The sequence below is a fragment of the Ipomoea triloba genome, chromosome 15 (assembly GCF_003576645.1).
Source record: "Ipomoea triloba cultivar NCNSP0323 chromosome 15, ASM357664v1".
Classification (NCBI taxonomy): domain Eukaryota; kingdom Viridiplantae; phylum Streptophyta; class Magnoliopsida; order Solanales; family Convolvulaceae; genus Ipomoea; species Ipomoea triloba.
The window spans coordinates 24399652-24425720 of record NC_044930.1 but is presented as its reverse complement, the minus strand read 5'-3'; the positions used below and the strand labels follow the sequence as shown (position 1 = coordinate 24425720).

Here is a 26069-nt window from a genome sequence, read left to right as displayed (position 1 = left end):
CTCTCTATAATTGTAAAAGTAGTATTTTACCCTTGCGATGTACGGAATAAATTATATTATTATGATTTAAATAAAATTTTAGAAGAAATGAAAAGATGTTAAAATGTATAATATAATAATATTGAATTCCATATATTTGGTCAACTATTTATTTTCATATCATAAAAAATAAAATTTAAATTTTGTATGGTTATTATAGTCTCTAAAAGTGGTTAATTTAGTTCATGCAATTTTTTTGGAAAGATTAACTAAAATGAGATTGAAAGTGGTAATTAATTTTGAGGCATAATTTTGAGTGGTGTTCACTTATGATTTGGTGCATTCTTGATTTTCAAACTTATTGTTTCATTGTTTTTTTCCCAAGTTATAACATTGAACTAAAGAAATCTATACTATAACAACGTAACTTTTATATGCTTCTTTACGCATAAGAGTTAAAGCAAATTGACAAGAATTACAAACCAAACACCATAGTACACGCACTACAATCACACAACAATATGACAACAGTACAGTAGTTTTTTTTTTTTTTTTGAGTACTACTGACAACAGTACAGTAGTTAAACACAACAAAAACTACAACCATAAAATAAGAGAAACTATATTGCTAAATTATAATCCTTCTTTTAATATACAAGAAAGTCTGCAACCATGATCAGTGTGCTCTGGATGAAGCTCGCAGCTACTAACTGATCTTTCTTGATTATTGTACTTCCACATTCAGTCTCCAAGTATTAACTTTACAAGCCTTCGAGGTTTTCCATACTTAAATATGAGATGTCCTATAACAATACCAAAGGGTATTCCACAAAAGTATCCAACAACAACACTTCGCCAGCCAATCCCAAAATGCTGTGAATCCTCCGCATTCGGCACTTGCCCTTCACCTTTGTTTTTGCATTGTAAAGTTAGGGGGAAACCACACAAAGCTATATTTCCCAAATAGGAATTGTTGCTAAATGTGTCAAATTGTGTGCCACGAGGTATAGGACCAGAAAGATAATTATAAGAAAGATTGAGTACAGCAAGAAATGTCAATGACTCTGAAAGCTGTCTAGGAATCTCACCCACTAGCTGGTTCGATGACAGATCTAAAACCTCAAGAATGGTCAAATTACCCAGTGACGATGGAATATCACCTGTAAGCTGGTTGTGTGATAGATTGAGAAACCTGATAAGATGAAGCCTTCCTAATGATTTTGGAATCTCACCGTGGAAGAAGTTGTTGGATAAATCAAGGTGTGTGGAAATATTATAATGCAACACCTGGCGCTCTTCCCCTTTCCACACTAAGCTTATTGAACGGTCATAGTAATCCAATATTTCACTGTCATTCCCATGTTGCATGGCACCTAGGTTCTCCACATAATGTCTTGGCAAAGGACCAGTGAATTTATTGTGTGAGATATCAAATATATGCAACTTTGGGAATGGAAATGTAGTGTTGGAAGGATATATTTCACCAAAAAGTTGATTAGATCTCAGCACAAGAACACGTAAATCAGAAAGTGTATCTAACCAATGAGGGAATGAATCACTTAAATTGTTGTTTCCAAGATCCAAAACTTGGAGAGAGGTACAATTTACCAAGCCTAGGGGAAATATGCCTTCCAAATGATTGCCATTCAAATTGAAATAGGACAAGTTGGTTCTCTTTGTACATGCTCCTGGAATAGTTCCCTGAAATTGATTTCTAGCTAAATTTATAAATATAAGTTGCTTGCTAAAGTTCTCTAAACATAAAGGTAGCGGGCCGTGTAAATTGTTATCTGATAGATCAAGAATTCTCAGGGAACTCAAACCGCACAAGTTAAGGGTTGGTGGAGTTATCATGCCACTAAGATGGTTTTTAGAAACATCTAAAGTTGACAAAAATTTCATTTCTCCCAAGCATTGTGGAATAGCACCTCCCAAACTGTTGTTGGATAAAAATAGTAATTCAAGAGAGTTTTGAAGATTGCATAAGGTTTCTGGAATATTTCCATGTAACATGTTGAAATCCAGATAAAGGTATCTTAGTAAGGTCAAATTTTCCAGACATTGAGGAATTACACCACTGAAAGAACTTTCAGATAAATCAAGCCCCTCGAGGGAGTGAAGAGTGCAAAGCGTTGTAGGAATATTCCCATGCAATAGAGTGCCTAACACAGAAAAGGCTTCAAGTAAGGTTAGATTTCCAATTGTGGGAGGGATTGAACCATAGAAATAGTTTTCACTTAGGTCAAGAAGTGTAAGCTTGGATAGCTTGATCAAACTTGTTGGAAATGGTCCATGGAATAGATTCCACCCACAACTGAAGGTTTGAAGCTTGGTCATGTTGGAGAATAGTTCTTCTGGAAATCGGCCTTCGATGAAAGAATTTTTATCTAAGGAGAGGGAAGTCAAGTGGTGAAGTTGGCTTATTTGGGAGGGAATAATACCATCAAAATAATTAACTCCAAGGTTCAACAACTGGAGCTTTGTTAATCTTCCAATCCCTGCTGGTATAAAACCTTCAAAAAGGTTCCAACTCAGATCCAAGAAAACTAGCTGGGAAAGGTTAGCTTCACTTTTGAAATTGGTGTGATTGGAAAATAGTGATTCCAGGATTGGGCCTGTGAAATAATTGCCATTTAAGTAGAGGGAAGTGAGGTGGTGAAGGTGGCTTATTTGGATGGGAATAGTACCAACCAGATAGTTTTCTCCGAGGTCCAAGAAAACAAGATGGGTAAGATTAACAATAGCATTTGGAATTGATCCACTGAAGCTGTTATCGTGGAGGTTAAAATGGGTAAGATTTGGAAAGCAATTGAAATCAAGGCTTTCAAGTGTACCTGAGAGGCCAAAACTATCCAATTCTATCTTGTAAACTGCTCCATCATAGTTGCAACCGATGCCAGTCCAATTCGTGCAAATGTTGTCGAGATTAGCAATGGACCATGAACGAAGAACATCATCAGAATCGGATCCTAAGGTGTTCTTCCACTTCACAAGAGCTCTTCCCTCTCTTCTTTGTGATGTTGAAGTCTCCAAAGAAAGTGAAAAGAGAAGAAGAATATGAATAACAAAACATAGCAATATTATTTGAGAAATGGCCATCAAATCTAATCACTACGTTTATTGAATTTCTAGCTTTGTTGTTGTTGTCAATAATTATATAAGTGGCAGTGGCAGTATTACTAGAGAGTCATTACAGAAAATTCTTCTCTAAATTCAAGTATAGCAGCTGGGAGTCGTTGTCTCATCACATGTCAATATAATGTCCATGTCACGAAGCTTCGTCGAAATTCATATCTTGAAATAACCATTAAATTCCAAAATGAATAGGCGAAAACATCCCAAAGCTAGCTATAAAAGTCAAAGAATGGAAACAAAATTAATTAAGGCAAATGTGAACAGAAGAATAAGGTGACTGTTGATGTTGTACCTATAAGAATGAGTCAACTAACATATTTACATTGTAAAAATCACTATATTTCATTTACATAAAATTCACAACCACTATTTGAATATGCGGGCGTTCTAAATGAAGTCCGCCTTATGACCTTAGTCCGTAAAGAATGACAAGGAAATAAACCAGAAGAAGTACTGCATGTGTGAATAAGATGATGACTGTTGATGTTGTATCTATAAGAATGAGTCAACTAACATATTTACATTGTAAAAATGACTATCTTTCATTTACAGGAAAGTTCATAGCCACTATTTGAATGTGCGCGTTAGACATATTAGAAATATGTGTGGTGTGAATTAGTCTAGCTCAGTGTTAGCCTATTATGTAGGACTCTAGTAACAATTGTATTATTGTAAGACTCTGAGTGTAACGTTTGAATCAGATAATCAAGTCATCATTTCGTATCAGAGCGTTCTAAACGAAGTCCGCCTTATGACCTTAGTCGGTAAAGAATGACAAGGAAATAAACTAGCAAGAAAGCTAATAGGCGACAATCTGACCCCTGAATGAGTCGAACTTAAATCCTTGTGGTTGTCAACCAACTAGGTCAGGGTTATCCCGTCATTGTCTAATTATAGTGGTGGGATGTGATGATGAATTAGGGAGTTCAGAATGTCTCTCAATTTTCTTCTTTTCATATTCTCTCAATTTCTTTTGAGTTTCCTTGCAATTCATTTTCCACTTCAAATTCCAATTGGAATCCTAAGAGCCGTTTACTAACTGAAAAGTTTTTTCTAGTTTTCTGGAAAACTGGAGAATTAGATAACAGAAAACAAAAAACATGTTAACTGACACAATTTTTCATTTTAAAAACAATAAATAATTTTTCAGTTTTCTAGAAAATTGAAAAACTATTAAAAATTATTTTCTAAATGGAAAACAAAACAATTTATAATCAATTTGGCTATATGTCACTATAACAACATTCTCACCATTAATTATCTATTTACATATTTATTCATTACTACAATTACATTCATTATCATCTTTTTTTTTTGTTATCACCATCTTTTATCTTTTCTACCGGCATTACTTATTTAAACATAACTTAATTGATTACGCTTAAAGTTAGACATTAATCACATTATCAAAATAAAAATTGCACTTTATATATACCAAGTTTTAGATTTTAATTGAACTCAATGGATTATTACTTCAGATATTTTTAGTTATGTTATATCGTAATACAAGTTTGATCCGGATATCAAATATTAAAATTTCACATATATTAGAACTCAAATTAGAGAATATTGCTTCTGTACTTTGGCCAGTCAAAGAATTGAAATGTAGGGACAATGAAGTAAGGTGTTGAAGATAGCTTATTTGAGAATGAAGGACTCTTCCCTCAATTGTTTTTGAAGTTGTAGTCTCCAAAGGAAGTGAAAAGAGAATGAAGATACTGGTCGAAATTGGGGTTGCTGACGAGAAAATGGCAATTTTTGATTACTTTGGCTCTGTTTGGCCGAACTTATTTAAGAACTTATAGCTTATTTTAAGCTACTAATAAACTATAAGCTCTGTTTGGTAATGTTATCAAAATAAACTAATAGCTTAAAATAAGAGCTTATTTTGAAACGCTACTTGGGGTAGCTTTTCAAAAATAAGCTAGTAATTTTTTAACTTTTTTCCATTTTTATCCTTATTATTTTAAACAAATGACATCCTTTACCCCTCTCAATTAAAACCCTTTTGACATTTTTTTTTCATTATGTTTGGTTGTAATTTCAGTTTGACATTTATGTTTGAACATTACTTTTTTTATGAACTAATCTTATGAATTATAAATATTTTTTTACTTTATATATTTTCAAATATATGTTCTTAATTTATATTTTATTTAAATATATTGATTTCATTATTTTATATTTTAATATATAAACAAACCTATTTAAATTTAAAATTATTTAAATTGTATGAAGATGTCCGTTTTAGTCTTTTTACATTTATTAGCTTATCAAAAGATTAATTTTACCAAACACTTTTAAGCATAACAGTTCTTCAGATTTCAGCTTCGATCTTATAGCTTTTCAGTTTTCAGCTACTTTTTAGCTTTCAACTAGGTTTGCCAAACATAGCCTTTACTACCGACAAATCGAACATTTCCAACCGTTATACGATAGTTTCATCTTAAGTTAGAAATAAAATTAAAATAATAATAAGAAAATATTATATATGATAGTTTCATCTTCTGAAATTTTTCTATTTTTTTTTCTATACTTTTAAATTGTACTTTAAAAAATACTTTAGGAAGAATTTCAAACTAAAATTTGAACTTATCTTGTATAGACCTTATTTGATGATATACTAAAATTCCTCTTTTTTTTTTCATCTTCTGATCTTCTTCTCTGAAACTTGATAGCTCTGTTTTTCAAAGCAATATATAGCTAATATGCATAATTCATTACTTTTCTAATTTATTAATTAGAAGATATCAATATTGATAAGAGATACTTTATACTGATAATTGATAAGAATTACAAACCAAACACTACAATCACAAAACAATACCACAACAAACACAACAGAAAAAACAGTAGAAAAAGACAATGAAAACCACTTCCATATAATAAGATCAGAGATACTATATATACATTGCTTCAACGTTGCTAAAATTCCTCATCTGCCTGCTCCTTCAATTCTTAATTGTTGCATCTCCACTCCACTCTCAGTTCCCAAGCACTAACCTTATAATCCATCGAGGTTTTCCATACTTAAATATGAAATATCCTATGCCAATACCAAAGATAAAGCCACAACAGTATCCAACAACAACACTTTGCCAATCAAATTTCATCCCAAAATCTTCTGAATCATCCTTCTCATCCGGTGCTTGCCCTTCTCCTTTGCTTTCGCATTGTAAAGTTAGAGGGAATCGACACACAGAAATGTTTCCTAAATAGGAATCATTACTAAATGTGTCAAATTGGTATTATAAGGGTGGAATTGGAATGATTATTACTAATACTGATGTTTGGTTATGTACGACTCTGATCTATAATGGGAATAACAGTTTTAAAAATACAAAAAAAAAAAAATCAAGACAAATGATCCTAATATAATGAAATCCAAAGCATCAATATAAACAAAAAAAAAATCAAAAAAAAAATTAAAAGCACTAATCCAAATTTAAAAATCAGATTACCAATAAGATGGAATGATACCTGTTTTTAATTATGGAATGAGATTTTTAATTGAAGAGGTAATCAAATCTTATAGTTGTGTTTTAAAAAATTATCAACCAAACACTAACTATGATTTTAATTCTCATTCCTAATGTGTAAACTCATGAACCAAATACACCCTTAATTCCACATTTCCAGTTGAATTGGTCGTGACATAGACATCTCCGATTCATTATCACAATAAAACTGCAAATTTAAAAATTCTTACCATGCATATTTATACAGGTGGCACTGTCAGTATCATTACCCATTTGTTAGGAGATTTTGATCGCACAAATTATTTTTTGCCATATTAATTTAGTGCACAATTTATAATTTGTATTTTTATTTTTATCTTTTTAACTAAATCTTTGATAGAAAATAATTAAATATATAATCACATTTTTAATTTGGAATCATATGTTTTCTCTCCAAAAGTAATGAGGCAATTAATTAAAAATGTGTTACGTACGCTGATGTTGGGTAGCAGAAATTAATTAGATTGACAATGTGTGATGATAAATTGAAAGGTGTATCGCACATCAAATGTGTCAAAAATAATATTTAGGGGTCAGACATAAAAATGAGTTGATGATGAGTACTTAATAGCTTAGAAAAGGAGACGATAAATAGTTATTTTTTAGTACACTCTAATTTATATGTAATATCCATTCAACAAATTGTGTCAACCTTAATTGGGATGTAACTCAAATTTAAGACATTCATTATGAGAAGGAAGAGTGATATCATTAAACCACATAGTACTTGGCAAGATGATAAATAGTTAGGACATATCTATTCTTTTCTTCTTCTTTTTTTTCCACTTGACTTGGTCGTGAGTTGAAAGAACATAAGCTTTGTGGAAGTTATTCATCTACGGGACAAGGAATGGATATCTCCAATCAATACAAGTGAAATTGTATTGTGGGTCTTGAATGTACAATTTATCTTAAGGTTCCTACTTTATTTTAAAAGAATTATTTATCTGAAAATATTAATCAATTAGAAACAGATATATAAAAACATAAAACAACAAAGCAATAAAAAGGAACCAGACACCAGAATTGTTTACGCAGTTCGGAGCTCCACTCCTACGTCTGCGGGGCACTTCACGTCAGCCCAATCCACTAGATGATCACAAGGGTTACAAGGAGTCACACAACTACCATCATACACTAATGGTTACAAAAAGTACTCCTAGCTAAGCCTTCATCATCTTCAAGCTGACACTGTGCGAGTCATCCAGGTTCACCAACACGGCCGAACCTTCAAATAAGCAACCAAGCTGATAAGAACACGTGATGTAATGTAAGTAACTGTATAGAGTCCTCTTGTAAATTCTGGAATAATAAAGTGATCAATTTGGTGTAAATCTTGTACTTAAGAGTGTAATTAATCCCATGAGTTTGAGCTCTATTTATAGCCAAACCATTAACCAAACTCTCCTCAATTTTTGCAGCTGAAATCCACTTAAAATAAGCTTCCCAACTAGAAGTATAGATCTGAGCAAAAAGAGTGGATCATGAAGACTAAATCTGGTTTGAATAAAACTGCCCACTGGACTGCTCACTAGCGCTGGTCCAGACTGTGCGAAGAGAACTCTGCCTTTAACCCAGGGAACTGACAAAACTACCTAATAAAATAACCTATGTTTTTTACTAATAATTAAGCCAATTAAATGTGGTCCAAATGTGTATCATTTGTACACTTACAACAAGCAATGTGTTATCTCTTCATTTTCCTTCAATAAACGTAGTAGCCTATTTATATGAGTGCATTGTCACTATTACGAGTGGTCCATGATATTTCTACGAGTTAATACCACAAATGGTCCTCTGACTATTGGGCTAGTACTCCTTTTAGTCGTCGACTTTCAATTCGACCACAATTGGTCCTCTGACTTTCATTTTTGACCACAAATAGTCCTTTGTTAAAATTTCTGTTAAATAGGTGTTAAATCTAGGGTTAATATCGTCAAATTGATTAATATTATTATGATTAGTTCTTTTTGAGAATTATATGATAACATAATTAATTTCAAATATTAATAAACATTAAGTTAATAAATATAAAAACAAAATGGACGTGACAAATCACATAAATGAACAAATTAAATACAAATCTATGATTAATGTTCGTAATTTATACTTGAATAATTATATTAATTCAACGGTGGAACAAAATGTTTGACTGATTAATGAAAAATGAGAACTATTAATCGGTCATGTTTGAACAACCATGAAAATGATGGAAGCAAGGTTTTTGAAACAAATTTCTTTCATTTTAATCCATTGGTTAAATTAAAAACATTTAGTGTTTATAATATTAAATCTTCATTTTGTATGCATAATTATGAGAATAAGGTGTATTGTCGTATTTATATTCATTAATTGTTCAATTATGCTTGTTAATTGGTGAAAAATTCTAAACATTTTTATTTTATGACTATTATATATATCAATTTGACAATAATACCCCTAGATTTAACACCTATTTAACAGAAATTTTAATGGAAGACTATTTGTGGTCAAAAATGAAAGTTAGAGGACCAATTGTGGTCGAATTGAAAGTCGAGGACTAAAAGGAGTACTAGCCCAATAGTCAGAGGACCATTTGTGGTATTAACTCTATTTCTACTATTCTTGTTTTATTCACTTGACTTGGTAGTCAATAGAAAAATCATGCATAACTTTGTAGAAGTTATACATCCACTAGACATGGACATCTCCAAATAATACAACCAATGAATTATCTCTTCATTTTCCTTCAATAATATTTTCTTATAACAAGAAGATTGCAAGACTATAAATACTTACTTATATAATAAACTTGACCATTATACTAAAGAAAACAAAAGTTTGAATAATATAAACAATATTGAATCTCTCCATTTTTATTTGTATATTTTTCAATTTTTCATTAGTCTCGAAAACTGCTAGATTAAAATCCTAAATGAGTTAATTACAGCATTGGTCCTCTGAGTATAGTAATTTTCCACAATTGGTACTCTTCTTTTAATTTAATTTGAAAAATTTAAACACTTACTATTAAAATCTTTTCAATGTTGGTCCTTTGTTCCGTCCCAAGTTAGTTAAGGGGGCATCAAATGGAGGGGCAAAACAATCCTTTAACATGCTAAGTGTATAATTCTCCTAATGTCCTCTGTATACTCCAAATAAATCTAAATCTCCAAACATCTCCAACAAATTTAGTCCTACTATTTTGGTCATCGACTCCAAAGTTTGTTCAATTTAGTCCCCAACTAAACAAATGTTAACCTAAAATGTAAATTTAATATGGATTTAGAGACTTTTTTGAAGAGTCGAGGATCAAAGTGGTGAAATCCCAAGGTACCACTTTAAGTAATAAGGGATTAAGGGATTTTATGAACACCAACACTTCTGTTAATTAGGCCATCAATCAATCCATTTATGAACACAAATGTTTTTTTTATTACACCAAACTTACATTATTCTATTAAAGAAATATAGTCACTCTCCCACTACAAAGTAATAATTTATTGCATTTCATTCAAAATGAGAAGAATTACAGACCAAACACTACAACAATCACACACCTATGGCATCAAAATGAAGACAGCAAAAACTGTAAATTAAAACCAGACAAAGAAAACCACACACTAAGACTGCTGCATTGCTTCATCTCTCACCATCCTCTCGAGTCTTGCACTCCCACCAGTGGCGGATCCAGAAATTCTTTTTAGTGGGGGCGAAACACATGGTTGAAAAAATTGTTAGGCGCTCTTCATACGCTTAGGCCGCAATTAATCAGTGCTTATGTATTTTTTTATTTTTTACTTTTTAAAAAAATTATTTAAAATTTTTTATTTTTTAAGACTAATAACTATAAATTATTTAATACTTTAATAGTTAATACTAAAATATTAAAAATTGCAACCCAAGATGAGATTTTTGCAACACTAGCGAAACATTAAAACAAAAGAAATAGTCCTAAATATTGTTGGATATAAGCGAAAAATAAAACACATCATAACTTTATAAAAATATTCATAACAAAATATGAAACAAGATTAATTTGATAAAATAATTCAAATAAAAAACACATTATAAATTACACATCTCATCATTAATTTTTTAATATATATATATATATATATATATATATATATATATATATATATATATATAGCATTAAAGAATCTATTGAAATATTAAAAAGCAAAAAAGCCTTCGAGATGTATTGAAATAAAAAGCGTTATGAAGGGGATTCGAACCCTTGACATTTCGTAGCAAAACAAAACCCCTACTAACTCATGCAATTGATCAATTTTTTATATTTATCTGTTTTCATATAGTTATATCCAAAATCTGTACTATATATACATATATACATACAAGGACTATATATGGGGTGGGGATGGGGTGAGTGGGGCCCACTGCCCCATGCTGGATCGGCCACTGACTCCCACTATCAATTCCCAAGTATTAACCTTATAAGCCACCGTGGTTTTCCATACTTGAATATGAGATATCCTATGAAAATACCAAATGGCATGCCACAACTGTATCCAATAACAACACTTCGCCAACCAAATCCAATCCAAAAATTTTGTGAGTCCTTCACATTTGGTGCTTGCCCTTCACCTCCATCTTGGCATTGTAAAGTGAGTGTAAATCCCATAGAGCCACGTTTCCCAAATAGGAATCATTGCTAAATGTGTTAAATTGTGGGTCATTAGGTATATGACCAGAAAGATGATTATAAGAAGATTCAATATAGCGAGAAATGTCAACGATCTTGAAAGTTGTTCTGGAATCTCACCTACTAGTTTGTTTGATGAGAGATCGAGCACCTCAAGATCATCAGTTATATTTCCCAGTGATGACGGAATATTGCCAGTAAGTTGATTGTGAGATAGATTGAGAAACCGAATGAAACCAAGGTTTCCTAAAGATCTTGGAACCTCACCATGGAAGTTGTTGATGGATAAATCAAAGATTGTGCAGATATCATAATGCACCACTTGAACTTCCTTCCCTTTCCACACTAGGCTTATTGACAAATCATCCCCATTCCACCCTGGCGAGCTTGTTGACAAATCATCTCCTGACAACACTCACTACAAGAAAATTGTTCAACAGTGAGAGGTAAAACTGTCACTAAAAAATCAAAAACCATCATAAAAGACTTTTAATGACGGGAAATTTACCGTCACCACCCGTCGTTATTTCTTCCGAGGATAAAAGTAAATAGTGACGGGATATGATACCATCATTAATGAGCATATAGTGATAGTATATTTACCGTCACTAAAACTTTCTTTTTATGACCAAAAATCTCGTCACTAATGCAACTATTCACTAGCATAATTTCCTCTCATTATATTCTTATAATGAGGGAAAATCCCGTCACTAAAAATTATAATTTAATGTCAAATATTATTTTTTAATTTTATATATATTATTAATTCTCATTAAATATTAATTTTTGTAATACATTTTTTCTCACTAATCAATATTAATTTTTATCAATACAATATTTAAAGTAAACTCAATCAATATATTAAAAGATTTCATTATCACTGCCAAAATGAGATGTTTCATACAACTTTGTAAAAAGTAAAGACAGAAACTAATTATAACAAATAGCCATAGTAATGTATCAAATGGTTATTTTGCCTCAAGTCTTTTACAATTGAACTAATTATGCCTCAAGCCTTGCAATTACAATGGTGCGCTCAAACCCTTATCATGTCACTTCCAAGGACCAAACGATCTTGAACATTCAGCAAAAACAACCTGAAGACATAATGACCACAGAATTACTTAATACAGCTAAAACAGAAAACATAAAAACTTCACGAAGGAATGCAACATATTTACACACAAATTAACATGATTATGTGGGAAAAAAAGATTAATAAATAAACTAACATGATTGCTAACAAAATTTTAATACATCTGCATTTTATCCAAAAATCCCAAGTACAAGGTTCATCAACTTGGGGGAATTGGAAATTGGCTTTATCTACTTGCACTTCCAAGCAAGATTGTACATGCTTTATCTACCTGCAATCCCAAGTACAAGGTTCATTTCCAAAAATCCCAAGTTGCTCTTATGTCTACCTGAAGGACAAGGCACTTGCTGTCATAGCAAAAGACCATTTCTAATAGTTAGGATACTGGAGTACTAGACAGTGTTCATACAACAAAGAGACCTATGGAGTGCATACCTCAGTTTACCCTGTTGAAAGTATACAAACCAAAGATGATTTTCCTACCTTCAGAGCCCCAACAAGACAGAGTTGGTGTTCCAAATCAATAACTGGCATTGCTCGCAATGTCTACAACCCAAAGTAATAGTCAGAGAAAGGCAAATTGTGAGGTTTCTTAATTTAAAACACATTGCAACCATCTTCAAGTCAAGAGAGTTACTTCAAAATATCCAGTCAAATAAATAGAACAGGAAACAATGTGTGATGAGAACCTGAACATTAGTTGCATGAAAACCACCAGACTAATACATAGCCATAGTATGTTATAATATGCACTCCCGGACACATATATTTGTTATAGAAAACTTATATAACAATGTATCCCTTATGATTTTTAATCATTCAGTTCTATGCCTTATCTACTCTAAACTAATTATGCCTTAGTACCAAGTTGTGTAGGACACAATAGGTGAGTTCACAATATTTCTTTACTCCCCAAGTTGGGAAATCCTACTAGCCTTCTATATAAGGATTCCGGAATTGGCTTGGGACGGAGGAGTTAGCCATCTAGCATTTTCCCCACATAATTTGATAAAAATTGAAATTCACTTCACCTCAAAAGCTACATATTGATCTGTAATGTTGGTTAAGTGAACAACACATGAGCTTTGTTTCATCACCTCAACTGAAACAGGAAAAAGAGTGTAACATAAGAACATTCAAATGAAAAGTGCAACTACATCTAATGGTAGGCTTATAATATATGAAAAACATAACAGATAAAGACAGAAGAACATTAAGATGTTAAAAAGGATGATAAACAAGGCAAAACAGGCAGAGAAAAGAACCATGATATTCATATTTCATACTGATACAAAACATACTAGGCTACTAGCAGCTACAAAGCCTACAAGTCTCAATCACTCATTCTAAAAATTACTAAAACATAAATAATGTGCCACCAAGAAGAAAAGAAGATAAGGCCAAACAAGCTATAAAATTTGTATTATATATGTTTTATTAGCAGGGCCAGTTCCTCTGGAATAGAAGCAGAAAACATAGAGAGTTAAAGCAGTGTAATCTACAGTTATATAGCTGAATCATAGCTGAACAATTTCTTATTAAAACAAAAAGATGACCCAATTCTGCAAGAAAATGAGCAAAACCCACATAGAAAATAAGCTCAATTCAACTCCTAGTCACTCCAATAATACAATTAACTTATCGATTCGTCAATCCATAAAAGCAAATCAGTAAAGCAACCACACACAATGCAAAATTAACCACACACAATGCAAAATTAACACCAAATTTTATAAAGAAAAACCCTTGACAGTTAACGCGGACTTCAAAATCGACATTCAATCAGGACTAACAATAAAAAAAATCCCAATACACTCAATGAGAACCCAATAACGAGGACGATAACCCACCACTCACGGGTGTGGCTAACCCAGCGGCGACTGGCGACTTCGCGAGGCTGTGAGCACCTGAGCGGCGACAGGCGAAAGGGATAGCGGGCTGCAACTCATATCACCTCCAATCCAAATCAAGAGACAGAGCAAGGTAGAGAGGGCTACCCGGCGCGATTAGGATTTTAGGGTTCGCGAGAGACGGAGGGATTGAGAGACGGAGCGAATGAGAGACAAAAAGGGCTTACTGGAGTAAATGAGGAATAAGTGTGGCTGTAAGCTTGTAAAATTTCGTGTAAAAGATGGCGCCCAAAAATAAAGTTTTGGTGGGAGTTTGATTTTAGTGAATTCACATATCAATAGTGAGAGTAGAACATCTTTCATATCAATAGTGAGAGTATACTTTTAAAATCATATTAAAATTAAAATTTCGTCACTAAATCATAAACCTTTAACTAGAGTAGTTTTTAACCCTCACAAAAACTATGCAAATAATACATTTAGTGAAGGGTTTTTCTACCCGTCACTAATTTTTTGTCACTAAAGAGTGTTTTTCTTGTAGTGACTAGGCTTCTTGACAAATCATAATATTCTAATATTTAACCATCATTTGGATGCTTCATAGCTTCAAAATTCTCCATATAATGTCTTGGTAGAGGACCAGTGAACTCATTGTGTGAGATATCAAATATGTGTAGCTTTTGGAAGCGAAGTCTAGTCTTAGAAGAGTATATTCTGTTCTTTTCAAAAAAAAAAAAAAAGAGTATATTCTGTTGGAAAAATAGCATAAAATGGCAATTTTTTAGTGGCTATTTTGTGATACAAATATATATGGGGTCCACTTTCAATTTCGATCGGGTCAAAGTGGATTCGTGTTCTTCATAGTGAGACGAAGATATTGATATACAGTACGCACAAAACGGATAATAGGTGAATGAGAAATTGGTTCTCAAAGTTGACCCATTTGAGTTGGAAAAATTGTGGGAAAGCTTTAAGTAAGCCTTTGTCCCACATTGGTTTGGGAAGTGGGTTTGCACCACTATTTATACAAGAGCATTTTTAAGGCTTAGTGAATTGTTTCTCTCGCACGCAGGGGTGCAAATCAAATTCTAAAATGAGCCTAAAAAAGCTTGACTCCTGTGTGTTGGCATAATTTAAAATTGTGAAAAGGTAGACCCAGGTCCATAACATAACAATTGCTAATTGTATAAGAAGCCCAAAATCATATTAACTTATTTCAAAATAGGTCCATGACATAACAATACGTACCTAAACGACATCGTTTTGAGCATTGTGAACTAATCGTCCGTATTTCCCGTTTCGGCCGTTCTCTGTATTTATGTTAATATTCTGTGTATTCCAGACAATTATTCTGTGTATTCCAAACAATCATTCTGTGTATTCTAGGCAACCGTTCTGTGTATTATAGGCAACCGTTATGTGTATTCATGTTAGTAACACATGTTGTGATTTCATGTTAGTAACACATGTTGTGATGTGTTTGTGCATTCGAATGTTTAGGAGGATGAGTTCTGTGTATTTTGTGTAAATATTATGTGTATTCATGTTATTAACACAAGTTGTGATGTGTTTGTGCATTCGAATGTTAGGAGGATGAGTTCTGTGTATTATGGACATCAATATTCTGTGTATTATGGGCAAACATTCTGTGTATTCTAGACAAACCTTCTGTGTATTCTATATAATGATTATGTGTATTATAGATAATGAATTCCCTAGAGTCATTCGCGTCCACTAACATCTGTGTATTTTGTGTCAATATTCTGTGTATTCTGGACAAACATTCTGTGTATTCTAGGCAAACGTTCTATGTATTATAGATAATGATTATGTGTATTATAGATAATGAATTCCCTGAGTCATTCGCGCCCACGTCTACTAACACCGAAACGACGTCGTTTTACGTATGTGGTGCACGTTGCTATGTGCACCGTGGTGCAGGGTATAACGATTGCAAAATAGGTCCATGACATAACAATTGCTAATTGTATAAGAAGCCCAAAATCATATTAACTTATTTCAAAAAGATGACATGCGCAATTGTGATTTTATCAAAATTTTATTTTCTTTTATCTTGTAGACCAACATATTAGATAAGTTAGAATTTTAATATGACGGTCATCTTATATAGTAACGAAAAGTATAGAAATAGAAAGAGAGAGAGATTCAATATCATCTATATCCATTATTTTCTTATTATTGTTATTATTATTATATGTTATGCTCAATCTAACTCAAGTTAGAATTTTATCATAACAATTTTTTAAATGTTATAATGATTTTTTTAAGTACTATTGGCTCTATTAAATTGTAGTATCCGTTTATATATACTTTCTCAATCAATTCAAATTCATGACCTTCCATTTATGAGAGTTACTTCATGCTACTTGACCACAAAGTCATTGGCAGATTTTTTTGAAGGATAAACGAGCTATTTCATTAAAGCACAAGGTGAAACGATTACAATAAGATTAGATAGAATAGTAATCCATTCCTTACAATCTGACATAGAAACAATTGTCCTAACTATGCTACGGAAAACTTAGTTCGCAGATTGTTGTTCCACCACTCGGAAGCTGGGATCCTTGAAGGAACTTGTAGCTTCTTTAAAGCCAATATTGATCTGGCCAAACATAAACTAACAAGACTGACTTTGAATGAGAAGTCTTGCACATCATCTGGGTCTTCAATCTCTTGCGCATTGACAATATTTCAATCTGACAAAACACACCCAGTCTAAGATCATTGAAAGGTTTGACCGGTTTATCAGATGAAAGCCTCCCACCTAGGTAAAGAGGCGCTCTATCTTTGTCATCTTCGTCGCCCAGAATGAAGTTTATCATTGGCAGATTACTTATAAAGAAATTAAAAGTATGGAGGGAGAAATTATATTCAATCTTACCTATATCTAGTATTTTCTTATTATTATCTTGTAACTAGTCTGATCTAATTCACGTTTGAATTTTTAATATAGCGGTCTTCTCACTACTATGAAGAAAAGGACAGAAAGAGAAAGAGATTAGATATTGCCCGTATTCATCGGAGACGTTATCCAATCGTTGAATAGCTTATACAATGTTTATGGTTTTCCTTCATGGCCAGGACAAGTGATGAAAAAGAAAGAAGGTAAAGGTCCAAGTATTTATCTTATTATTTTCTAACCCATTAATTGGTCAACTTTGAAATTTCAGAAGTCTTCTTGTTTTATGGATGACTAGTCATAATGCCAGTGCCGGTCTATTACCGGAGGACCGAAACTTGAAATACAGGGCAACCTAACTAAATTGGTGAGCGAATTTATTAGTTATAATGTTAAGAGTTTGACTTTACAAGAGTAATATGTTTATTGATTTTTTTGGTTTTAATTAATTAGTTAGTTATGAACAATTTTAGTAAAATTTATTTAATACATATTTTGAATAGTGATTACGAATTTCTTCATTACTCAAAAAGTTTAAATGCAATAATTAAAAGCACCAGTCAAATGACGCAATTCATCAATTTTGAACAATTTCCCTTATTATTGTATGAACTATCATCTTTTATTGCTCACCAGAGGCGGATCCAGAGGGGGCAATGGGACAGTTTTCTCCCCTCCCATCCACACCCCATCCCACCCCACCCTTTATATATATATATATATATATATATATATATATATATAACATTTATAAGTATTAAATATACACAAATATTTTTCAAAGAATGAGCTAGCTTAGATAGTAAACTATATTATTATGGTTAGTGTCTTAAATGTTTTTTTGGCCTTTTTTTTTATATATATTAAATAGTAACATTATAATTGTGATTTATCATATTAATTTCTAATTCTAATTGTATTCTTCTCTTCCTAAAAGGTTGAATCCTCAATCTCAATGGCCAACACGCCCCGACCCGACAAAGCATCTGGGATGATGTAAATCATGGTAATTATAATTGTATTGTTTATTTGTGGCATAGTGATTTTTTTCCTTTTTTAATATTAATAGTGAGATGAGTGATTTATAATGTGATTTCTATTTGAATTGTTTTATCTAATTTATTATGTTTCATATTATGCTTTGAATATTTTTTTATTTCATTTTGATATATTTTGATTTTTCATCCCTAATCAATAATATTTATGGCTCGGTCTCTAAGTGTTTCATTTTTATTTTAAAAATATCTCATTTGTTTTAATTTTTCGCCTCCATTGAAGAAAAAAAAAAAAAAAAAAACTTGGGAATCTGCCCCTGCTCCTCTCACATCAGAAAACGTTTTGGGAGATTTTGGCTTGACTTTGGAATGAACAAGTTAGCCTGATGACTCGTGTGAGAAATATAAAGTAATTTTGACTTTCTAATAATATGTTAATGAATAGGGTCACACTTGTGTGAGACCGTCTCACGGATCCTTATTCGTGAGACGGGTCGGGTCGGGTCAAAGCACCATGCAAATGTCATACTTATATGTACAAATCTCACACTTATATGCTCAAATATAACACTAATAAAAAATACAATTTTTGTTACTTATAAGAGAAAAAGTAATACATTTTTCATAATAAGTCATGTTGACAAGTGCCTCTCACTTATAAGGGCAAATATAATACTTTTCAGGAAAAATGTAATACTTTAAATCGAAATGTAAAAGTATTGTATTTTCCCTTACATGTATTATATTTACCCTAATAAGTAACAAAAATTTTATTCCTGATTAGTATTACATTTGAGCATATAAGTATGATATTTGTGCATATAAGTGTTATATTTGCATCTTGACCAGACCCGTCTCAATCATTGATCAATCAAAATGAATAGATCATATCAATCATTATTTTTTTACATAAGTGCTTCATCTCACTTAACCCTAGATACATAAAATTTGTTATTTACTTGATTTTATTTATTATTTTGTAGTTTTCTTTATTTTTTTAAAAAACTAAAATTTTAAAATTCTCCAAATAAAAATTTTTATATTAATCCCGGTTCAAAATTTATTTTATCTAGCATAGTTTGTCCATATTCAATCGGTTCAAACCGAAAAAATCAATATAAAACATCATCTCATCAATGAATTCGGCTAGGGTTGCCCACAAAATGTATTCTCTTGCACATTAAGCTATTTGCGCGGATGAAATCCTATCTCACTTTCAAAAGTGAACCCTACAACCAAATCACCAAATTCGTAATTAATCACTATTTACTCTAGCTACATGAATGCAATTCTCTCTCCACCCTAAAAAAATAGTTTCACTTTCACATAACCTTAAAAAAAAATCATTTTCTTTTATTTACATAAAATTCTTTATTTTTTCTTTTTACAGTTAATCTCTTTTACCACTATATATTAATCTTGATCGGTCCAATTAAGAATTTATCTTCCTATTTTCTAACCCATTAATAACTCAAATTTGAATTTTCAGAAGACTTCTCGTCCAATTAAGGATTTATCTTCCTATTTTCTAACCCATTAATAACTCAGATTTGAATTTTCAGAAGACTTCTAATTGCTGACTAGTGATACAGCCTGTGCTTCTTATATAAATAGGCTACGGTATTGATCACACCACCCCATCACAAACAACAACATCCAAGAAGTTAGAAATTAAATATATATAGTGATGGCCACTTCTCAAATTCTGTGTTTTGTTATTCATATTCTTCTTCTCTTTTCTCTTTCTTTGGAGACCACAGAAACATCAGAAAGAAGAGAGGGAAGAGCTCTTCTCAAGTGGAAGAACACTTTATCCAATATCCATGTTCTTCATTCATGGTCCATTGTTAATCTTGACAACATTTGTTGGAACTGGACAGGCATCAACTGCAACAATGTTGGAGTTGTTTCCGAGATAACGTTGGACAATTTCAACCTTTCAGGTACACTCGAAAGCTTTGATTTTGTTTCGTTTCCTAATATCACCAGGTTTAGCCTCGATAACAACAGCTTCACTGGATCAATTCCAAGAGAGATTGAATTGTTAACAAACCTTAGGGTCTTGAACCTAGGTGAAAACCATTTGTATGGTTCAATACCTTCAACAATTGGAAATCTAACTTCACTTAGTTCTCTCTATTTGTATTCCAACATGTTGCAAGGAAATATTCCCGACACACTTTGCAAACTTCATTCCCTTGAGAATCTCTATTTATCTACAAATAATTTGAGTGGTCAGATTCCTCAGTGTCTGGAAAATATAACCTCTTTGAGATATTTTTATCTCTCCGCCAACATCATGTTGGAAGGAAATATTCTGGGAATACTTTGCAAACTTTACTTGCTTGAAGGTATTGATTTGTCCAAAAATACTTTGAGTGGTGTGATTCCTCCATGTTTGGGAAATTTAACCTCATTGAGATTTCTTTTTCTCAGCAACAACACTTTGCAAGGAAATATTTCTAAAACAATTTGCAAAGTTCACTCTCTTGAGAATCTCGATTTATCTTGGAATACTTTGAGTGGGTTGGTTCCTCAATGTCTGGGAGATATAACCACACTGAAATATCTTTATCTCTACTCCAATATGTTGCAAGGAAATATCCCGGAAACACTCTGCAAACTCTATGTCCTTCAAGGCCTTAATTTATCTAACAATACTTTGAGTGGATTGATTCCTCAGTGTCTAGGAAATTTAACCTCATTGGGATATCTTTCTCTTTCCTCCAATAAGTTGCAAGGAAATATTCCTAAAACACTTTGCAAATTTCGCTCCCTTTGGAATTTGGATTTATCTAGCAACTGTTTGAGTGGCATGGTTCCTCAATGCCTGGGAAATGTAACCTCTCTCAAATTTCTTTATCTCAAGTCCAACATGCAGTTGCATGAAAATATTCCGGGAGCACTTTGCAAACTTCATTCACTTCAGAATCTTGATTTATCTAACAATATTTTGGGTGGTCCTATTCCTCAATGTCTAGGGAATGTAACATCATTGAGATATCTTTATCTCCAATCCAAAATGTTGCAAGAAAATATTCCTAGATCGCTATGCAACCTCCATTCCCTCGAGGGTCTTAATTTAGCAAACAATATGTTGGAAGGTATGATTCCTTTGTGCATGGGAAATATAACCTCACTAAAATATCTTTCTCTCCACTCCAACTGGCTGAAAGGAGGTATTCCAGAATCACTATGCAATCTTCAGCAGTCACTCGAAGTGATACTTTTATCCAACAACAATTTGGATAGCCCAAGCCCAATTCCTCCGTGCCTGGGAAAATTGAAAAAGTTGACAACTCTAAGTGTTTCCCAAAGCCACCTTCAAGGAACCATAACTCCAACTCCAACAATTAGAATTGGCACAAATCAAACAATAAATTCCAGTTTGACTTATGGAATGGATGCATGGTTGTGCAATTTGAGTTCCCTGCAGTTTCTTGATCTCTCTGACAACCATTTGCACGGTCCATTACCTCCGTGTTTAGAGAACTTCAGCAGTGATCTTAGGGTTATAAATTTAGCAAGAAATCTATTTGAGGGAAGTATCTCAGGAATATGCACAAAGGGAAGCAACTTATTGGAGTATTTCAATTTGAATGGCAATAACTTGGACGGGTCACTACCACTAGGCTTGGTAAATTGTACATCTCTTAAATTTTTAGATCTTGGGAACAACAAGTTACATGATTCATTCCCTTATTGGTTGGATACTCTTCGTAATTTGCGCGTTCTTGTACTGAGATCTAATCATTTTTATGGAGAAATATGTACTTCTAATACTACACTTCCATTCACAAAGTTGCACATATTTGATGTCTCAGACAATGAGTTCACTGGTCCTTTGCCAAGATATTATATGGAAAACTTTGAAGCCATGCAGCGTGAAATTGATAATGAAAAGTTGTATTCTTTTGAAGCTTCAATAAGCCTAGTGTGGAAAAGGGTGGAGCTTCTAGTGGTACATTATAATAGTTGCACATTTCTTGATTTATCCAATAACTACTTCCATGGTGAAATTCCAAAATCTTTAGGATGGCTTCGTCTCATCAGGTTTCTCAATTTATCACACAACCAGCTCACCGGCAACATTCCATCATCACTGGGGAATTTAACCTTTCTTGAGGCACTCGATCTGTCGTCAAATAAACTAGTGGGTGAGATTCCAAAACAACTTCCAAGATCACTGACATTTCTCGCTGTACTGAATCTTTCTTATAATTATCTTTCTGGTCCTATACCTAAAGGCCAACAATTTGAAACATTTAGCAACGATTCCTATTTGGGAAATGCTGCTTTATGTGGATTACCACTAACGTTACAATGCCAAGGCAAGGGCGGAGGGGAAGCGCCAAATGTGAAGGATTCACAAAATTCCCGAGTTGGATTTGGCTGGCAAAGTGTTGTTGTGGGATACTTCTCTTGTGCACCTTTTGGTATTGCCCTAGGATATCTCATGTTTAAGCATGGAAAACCTCGATGGCTTGTAAGGTTAATACTTGGGGACTAAAAGTGGAAGTGCAATTATCAAGAAAGATCGGTCATAAGAAGCAATTAATTCAGCAATCTTGATGCAATATAGTATCTCTATCTCTTATTATTATATGTTTGTGGTTTTTGTTGCTTTTTTCTGTTGTACTGTTGTGTGATTGTAGTTTGTGGGGTTTCATGTAATTCTTCTCAATTTACTTGAAATGGAACAAATTACATCATTACTTTTATATGTAAAGATGTATATGAAAGTTGTTATTATATAGATTTCTTTAGCTGATGAATGGTTTTCGTGTGGTAATATAATGAAAATGAATTCAACTGACAGGGGAAAAACAATATAATGAAAACTAAACAATAAATTAGAAAATCCAGAATGTACCTAAGTATTTTATTTCATTTAGTATTTGTTAGCCGTGTACGTAACTTCATCTATAATCACTATTATTATTACGTACAAACTTCACTTATCAATCTGCTAACAACCACCTATCGATATATATATTTACCACCACCTACATACTCTATCACCATCTATATCTACTTATCTTAGCATCACCACTATTATTCATATGATGTATAAATCCACCAATATGACTACTACACATAATATTTTATTTTTTTACTCTACCCTTATTAATAGAAATGTGATACTAGAAATATTGCAACTATACAAAAACAACTAGGCAAGTGAACCTATATATTGTTTCTGATTATAGAAGGTAAGGTTGAGTAACGAGCAGAGTGTCATATCCCACAGGGACTACGAGTACTAGTATTAACTGTGATTGTTACTTAGCCTAAATATATGATGATGAATCAATTAATTAATTAATTAACTAAAATAAGTTCATGGTCCGTTCCCTCAATCGTTGGATACTCTTCTTGATTTGTGTGTTCTTGTATTGAGATTTAATCATTTTTATGGTAAAATATGTACTTCTAATACTACGCTTCCATTCGCAAAGCTCCAAATATTTGATATCTCACTCAATGAGTTAATTGCTCTTTTGCCAAGGTATTATACGCAGAACTTTGAAGCCATGTAGTGCGCAATTGATAATGAAAAGTTGTCATCTTCTGAAGCTTCAATAAGCCTAATGTGGAAAGGATGGAGCTTCTAGTGGTACATTATAATCTATTGATTTATCCCAATAACTACTTCTATGGTGAAAACTCATGCCAAAATCTTTAGGAAGACTTCATTTCATCGATATCTAGTTCTTTAATCTATCACACAACTAGCTCACGGGCCAGGCTATATCCCATCATCACTGAAAAATTTGGTCATTTTTGAAGCACGTACTTGATCTGTCATCAAACAAACTAGTAAGATTCTAGTACAACTTTTAAGATCATTGATATTTTTAGCCGTACTAAATCTTTCTTATACTCATCTTTCTAGTCTTATATCTCATAGCTCACAATTTGACACATTTAGCAACAGGTCCTTTTTGGAAAATGTTACTTTATCTGGATTACCACTAGCGTTACAATTATATTCCAAGATAAGACTCAAGGGCAAACACTGGATTTGAAGGATTCACAAATTTTTTTAGTTGAAGATGACTATGAAAGTTGTTAATATATATATATACTTCTTCTATCTCACTTTATGTGTTTGATTCAATTAATGAAATTTTACTGAAATTATTTATTATCCAATTTTAATTTTTGTTGAACAAGCTGTGGACTTGTATTGAATTAGAAAAATCATGAATTATGTAAATTTTGTATTGGATTAATTATTAGTCCAGTCAAATGTTGAGGCTGTTTTAAGTAAAAGCCAAAATGAGTATAATACTACATTCTATGTAAAGCATGCTGCCAATTGGCACTTTTTTTAGACTGTAGCATTCAAATGTTCATCATATCACAATCGGATTCACACTTTTTTTTTTTTTGAAACCGAAACTACCTTGTTATTAAACCATGGTACGTAAACAAATCTATAATACATCTAGGTGCATAGATTGCCAGTTCAAATAAATAAGGAAGTTTAGGAACCTGAAGCTCTTTTATTTGCTTTCAAAATATATGGTTTACATGAAAAACTATTTTTGTTATCATCTAAAAAACTATTTTTCATGTTTTTTTCAATCCAATAAAGTATCGGAATAATAGATTTTTCTTATTTTTAATTTTTTTTCTAAATACAACACATATAACTTTATATGTAATCACTATCAAGAAGAGTTTAGTTCAAGCAACAGCTCAGTCAATTCTAAAATGGTATATAGTAAGCAAGAACACGAAATTAACTATCTAATCACATCATCTACTTATCCTCCCATCTATATTTATATATTATATGCAACTCTAATTTATAACTGGTAAAAGAAAAGTGGCATTGCACGTGGAGACAAGTAGTAAATGTTTGATTTCTATCAAAGTATAACAAAATAAAAACGCAATTACATCAGGAAAAAAGATACAATATGAATGAGAAAACTAATAGCTAAGGCCAAAGACCTTGTGGTCTAGTGGCACTCAGTTTACACTCTCACTTGGATGGGAGTGGGTTCGAGAAAGTAGCTATGAACAGATACTACATTGTAACAGAGTCAGTAGTACTCAAAAGAAAAGTTAAGGACCAATTTCGATTTAAAAAAAAAAAAAAAAAAAAAAAAAAAAAGCTAAGTAGAATTATTCCCAAAAGAGGCCATGTATATCAAGGACCAAGGGCCAAAGACTTTGTGGTCTAGTGGCATCTGGTTTACACTCTTATGAAGAAGGGAGTGGGTTCAAGTCTCAGTTTATGTATTTTTCAAATCTGATTTAGTACATAATTTTTGTTCATAGGCACAGAATTTCACTACACAAGACATAAAAATCCATAACATAACACAAAATTACTAATTTGTTCCAAGTACAAAATATTCAATAACACAAAACACAAAAAGTCGTAACACAAGACACATAAACATGTTTATATATTTACGTATTTTTCAAATCTGATTTAGTACATAATTTTTGTTCATAGGCACAGAATTTCACAACACAAGACATAAAAGTCATAACATAATACAGAATTACTAATTTGTTCCAACTACAGAATTCATACTCTTAATGTACAGAATTTCATAACACAAGACACAAAATGTCACAACACAAAATGCATACACATGAACCAGGGTCCACAATGTAGTGTAAAGCCTAGTCCATGGTATAAGGATTCACCCAAAGACTTGCCATTTTTTTATGGCAGAATTATATATATACTTTCAGCATGTATTGCTCTTTCGTATTTCATTTACGGTGCCCGGCCTGCAAGAGGCATTGACTTGAAGTGTTGAAATGGTCAAGGCCGGCAGGACTGAATTCATATATTAATGATAACTAGCTAATAAATAGTAATCAGGCAAATTATATATCATATATGGACCAAGATCCATTTTATATATATTATAGGCCCTGGTTTAAAACGACATTTAGATATA

General features: G+C 32.4%; 3 protein-coding genes and 1 long non-coding RNA gene across 7 annotated transcripts; 2 read left to right on the top strand and 2 right to left on the bottom strand.

The window, feature by feature from the left end:
• Window positions 1-402: 402 nt before the first annotated feature.
• Window positions 403-3120, bottom strand: LOC116005488 (receptor-like protein 9DC3). The gene has a single exon (XM_031245694.1). The coding sequence runs from the start codon at window positions 3076-3078 to the stop codon at window positions 721-723; it is 2358 nt and encodes a 785-aa protein (XP_031101554.1). The 5' UTR covers window positions 3079-3120; the 3' UTR covers window positions 403-720.
• Window positions 3121-12136: 9016 nt separating this feature from the next.
• Window positions 12137-14477, bottom strand: LOC116006262. 4 transcript variants are annotated; one of them, XR_004095092.1, is made up of 4 exons: window positions 14224-14477; window positions 13405-13475; window positions 12510-12919; window positions 12137-12374 (listed from the first exon to the last, which is right to left on the bottom strand). It is a non-coding gene; the product is annotated as an uncharacterized LOC116006262 (long non-coding RNA). The 4 variants fall into 4 exon arrangements; XR_004095089.1 differs by having other exon boundaries at window positions 12510-13475; XR_004095091.1 differs by having other exon boundaries at window positions 12535-13475.
• Window positions 14478-19825: 5348 nt separating this feature from the next.
• Window positions 19826-21390, top strand: LOC116005909 (probable leucine-rich repeat receptor-like protein kinase At1g35710). Its single transcript, XM_031246142.1, has 2 exons — window positions 19826-21242; window positions 21350-21390. Exons 1-2 carry the CDS (start codon window positions 19826-19828, stop codon window positions 21388-21390), a joined length of 1458 nt encoding a protein of 485 aa, XP_031102002.1.
• LOC116007548 (receptor-like protein 9DC3) lies at window positions 19894-22802 on the top strand. The gene is made up of 2 exons (XM_031248258.1): window positions 19894-20081; window positions 21315-22802. Exon 2 carries the CDS (start codon window positions 21539-21541, stop codon window positions 22646-22648), a length of 1110 nt encoding a protein of 369 aa, XP_031104118.1. The 5' UTR covers window positions 19894-20081; window positions 21315-21538; the 3' UTR covers window positions 22649-22802.
• The last annotated feature ends 3267 nt before the right edge of the window (window positions 22803-26069 follow it).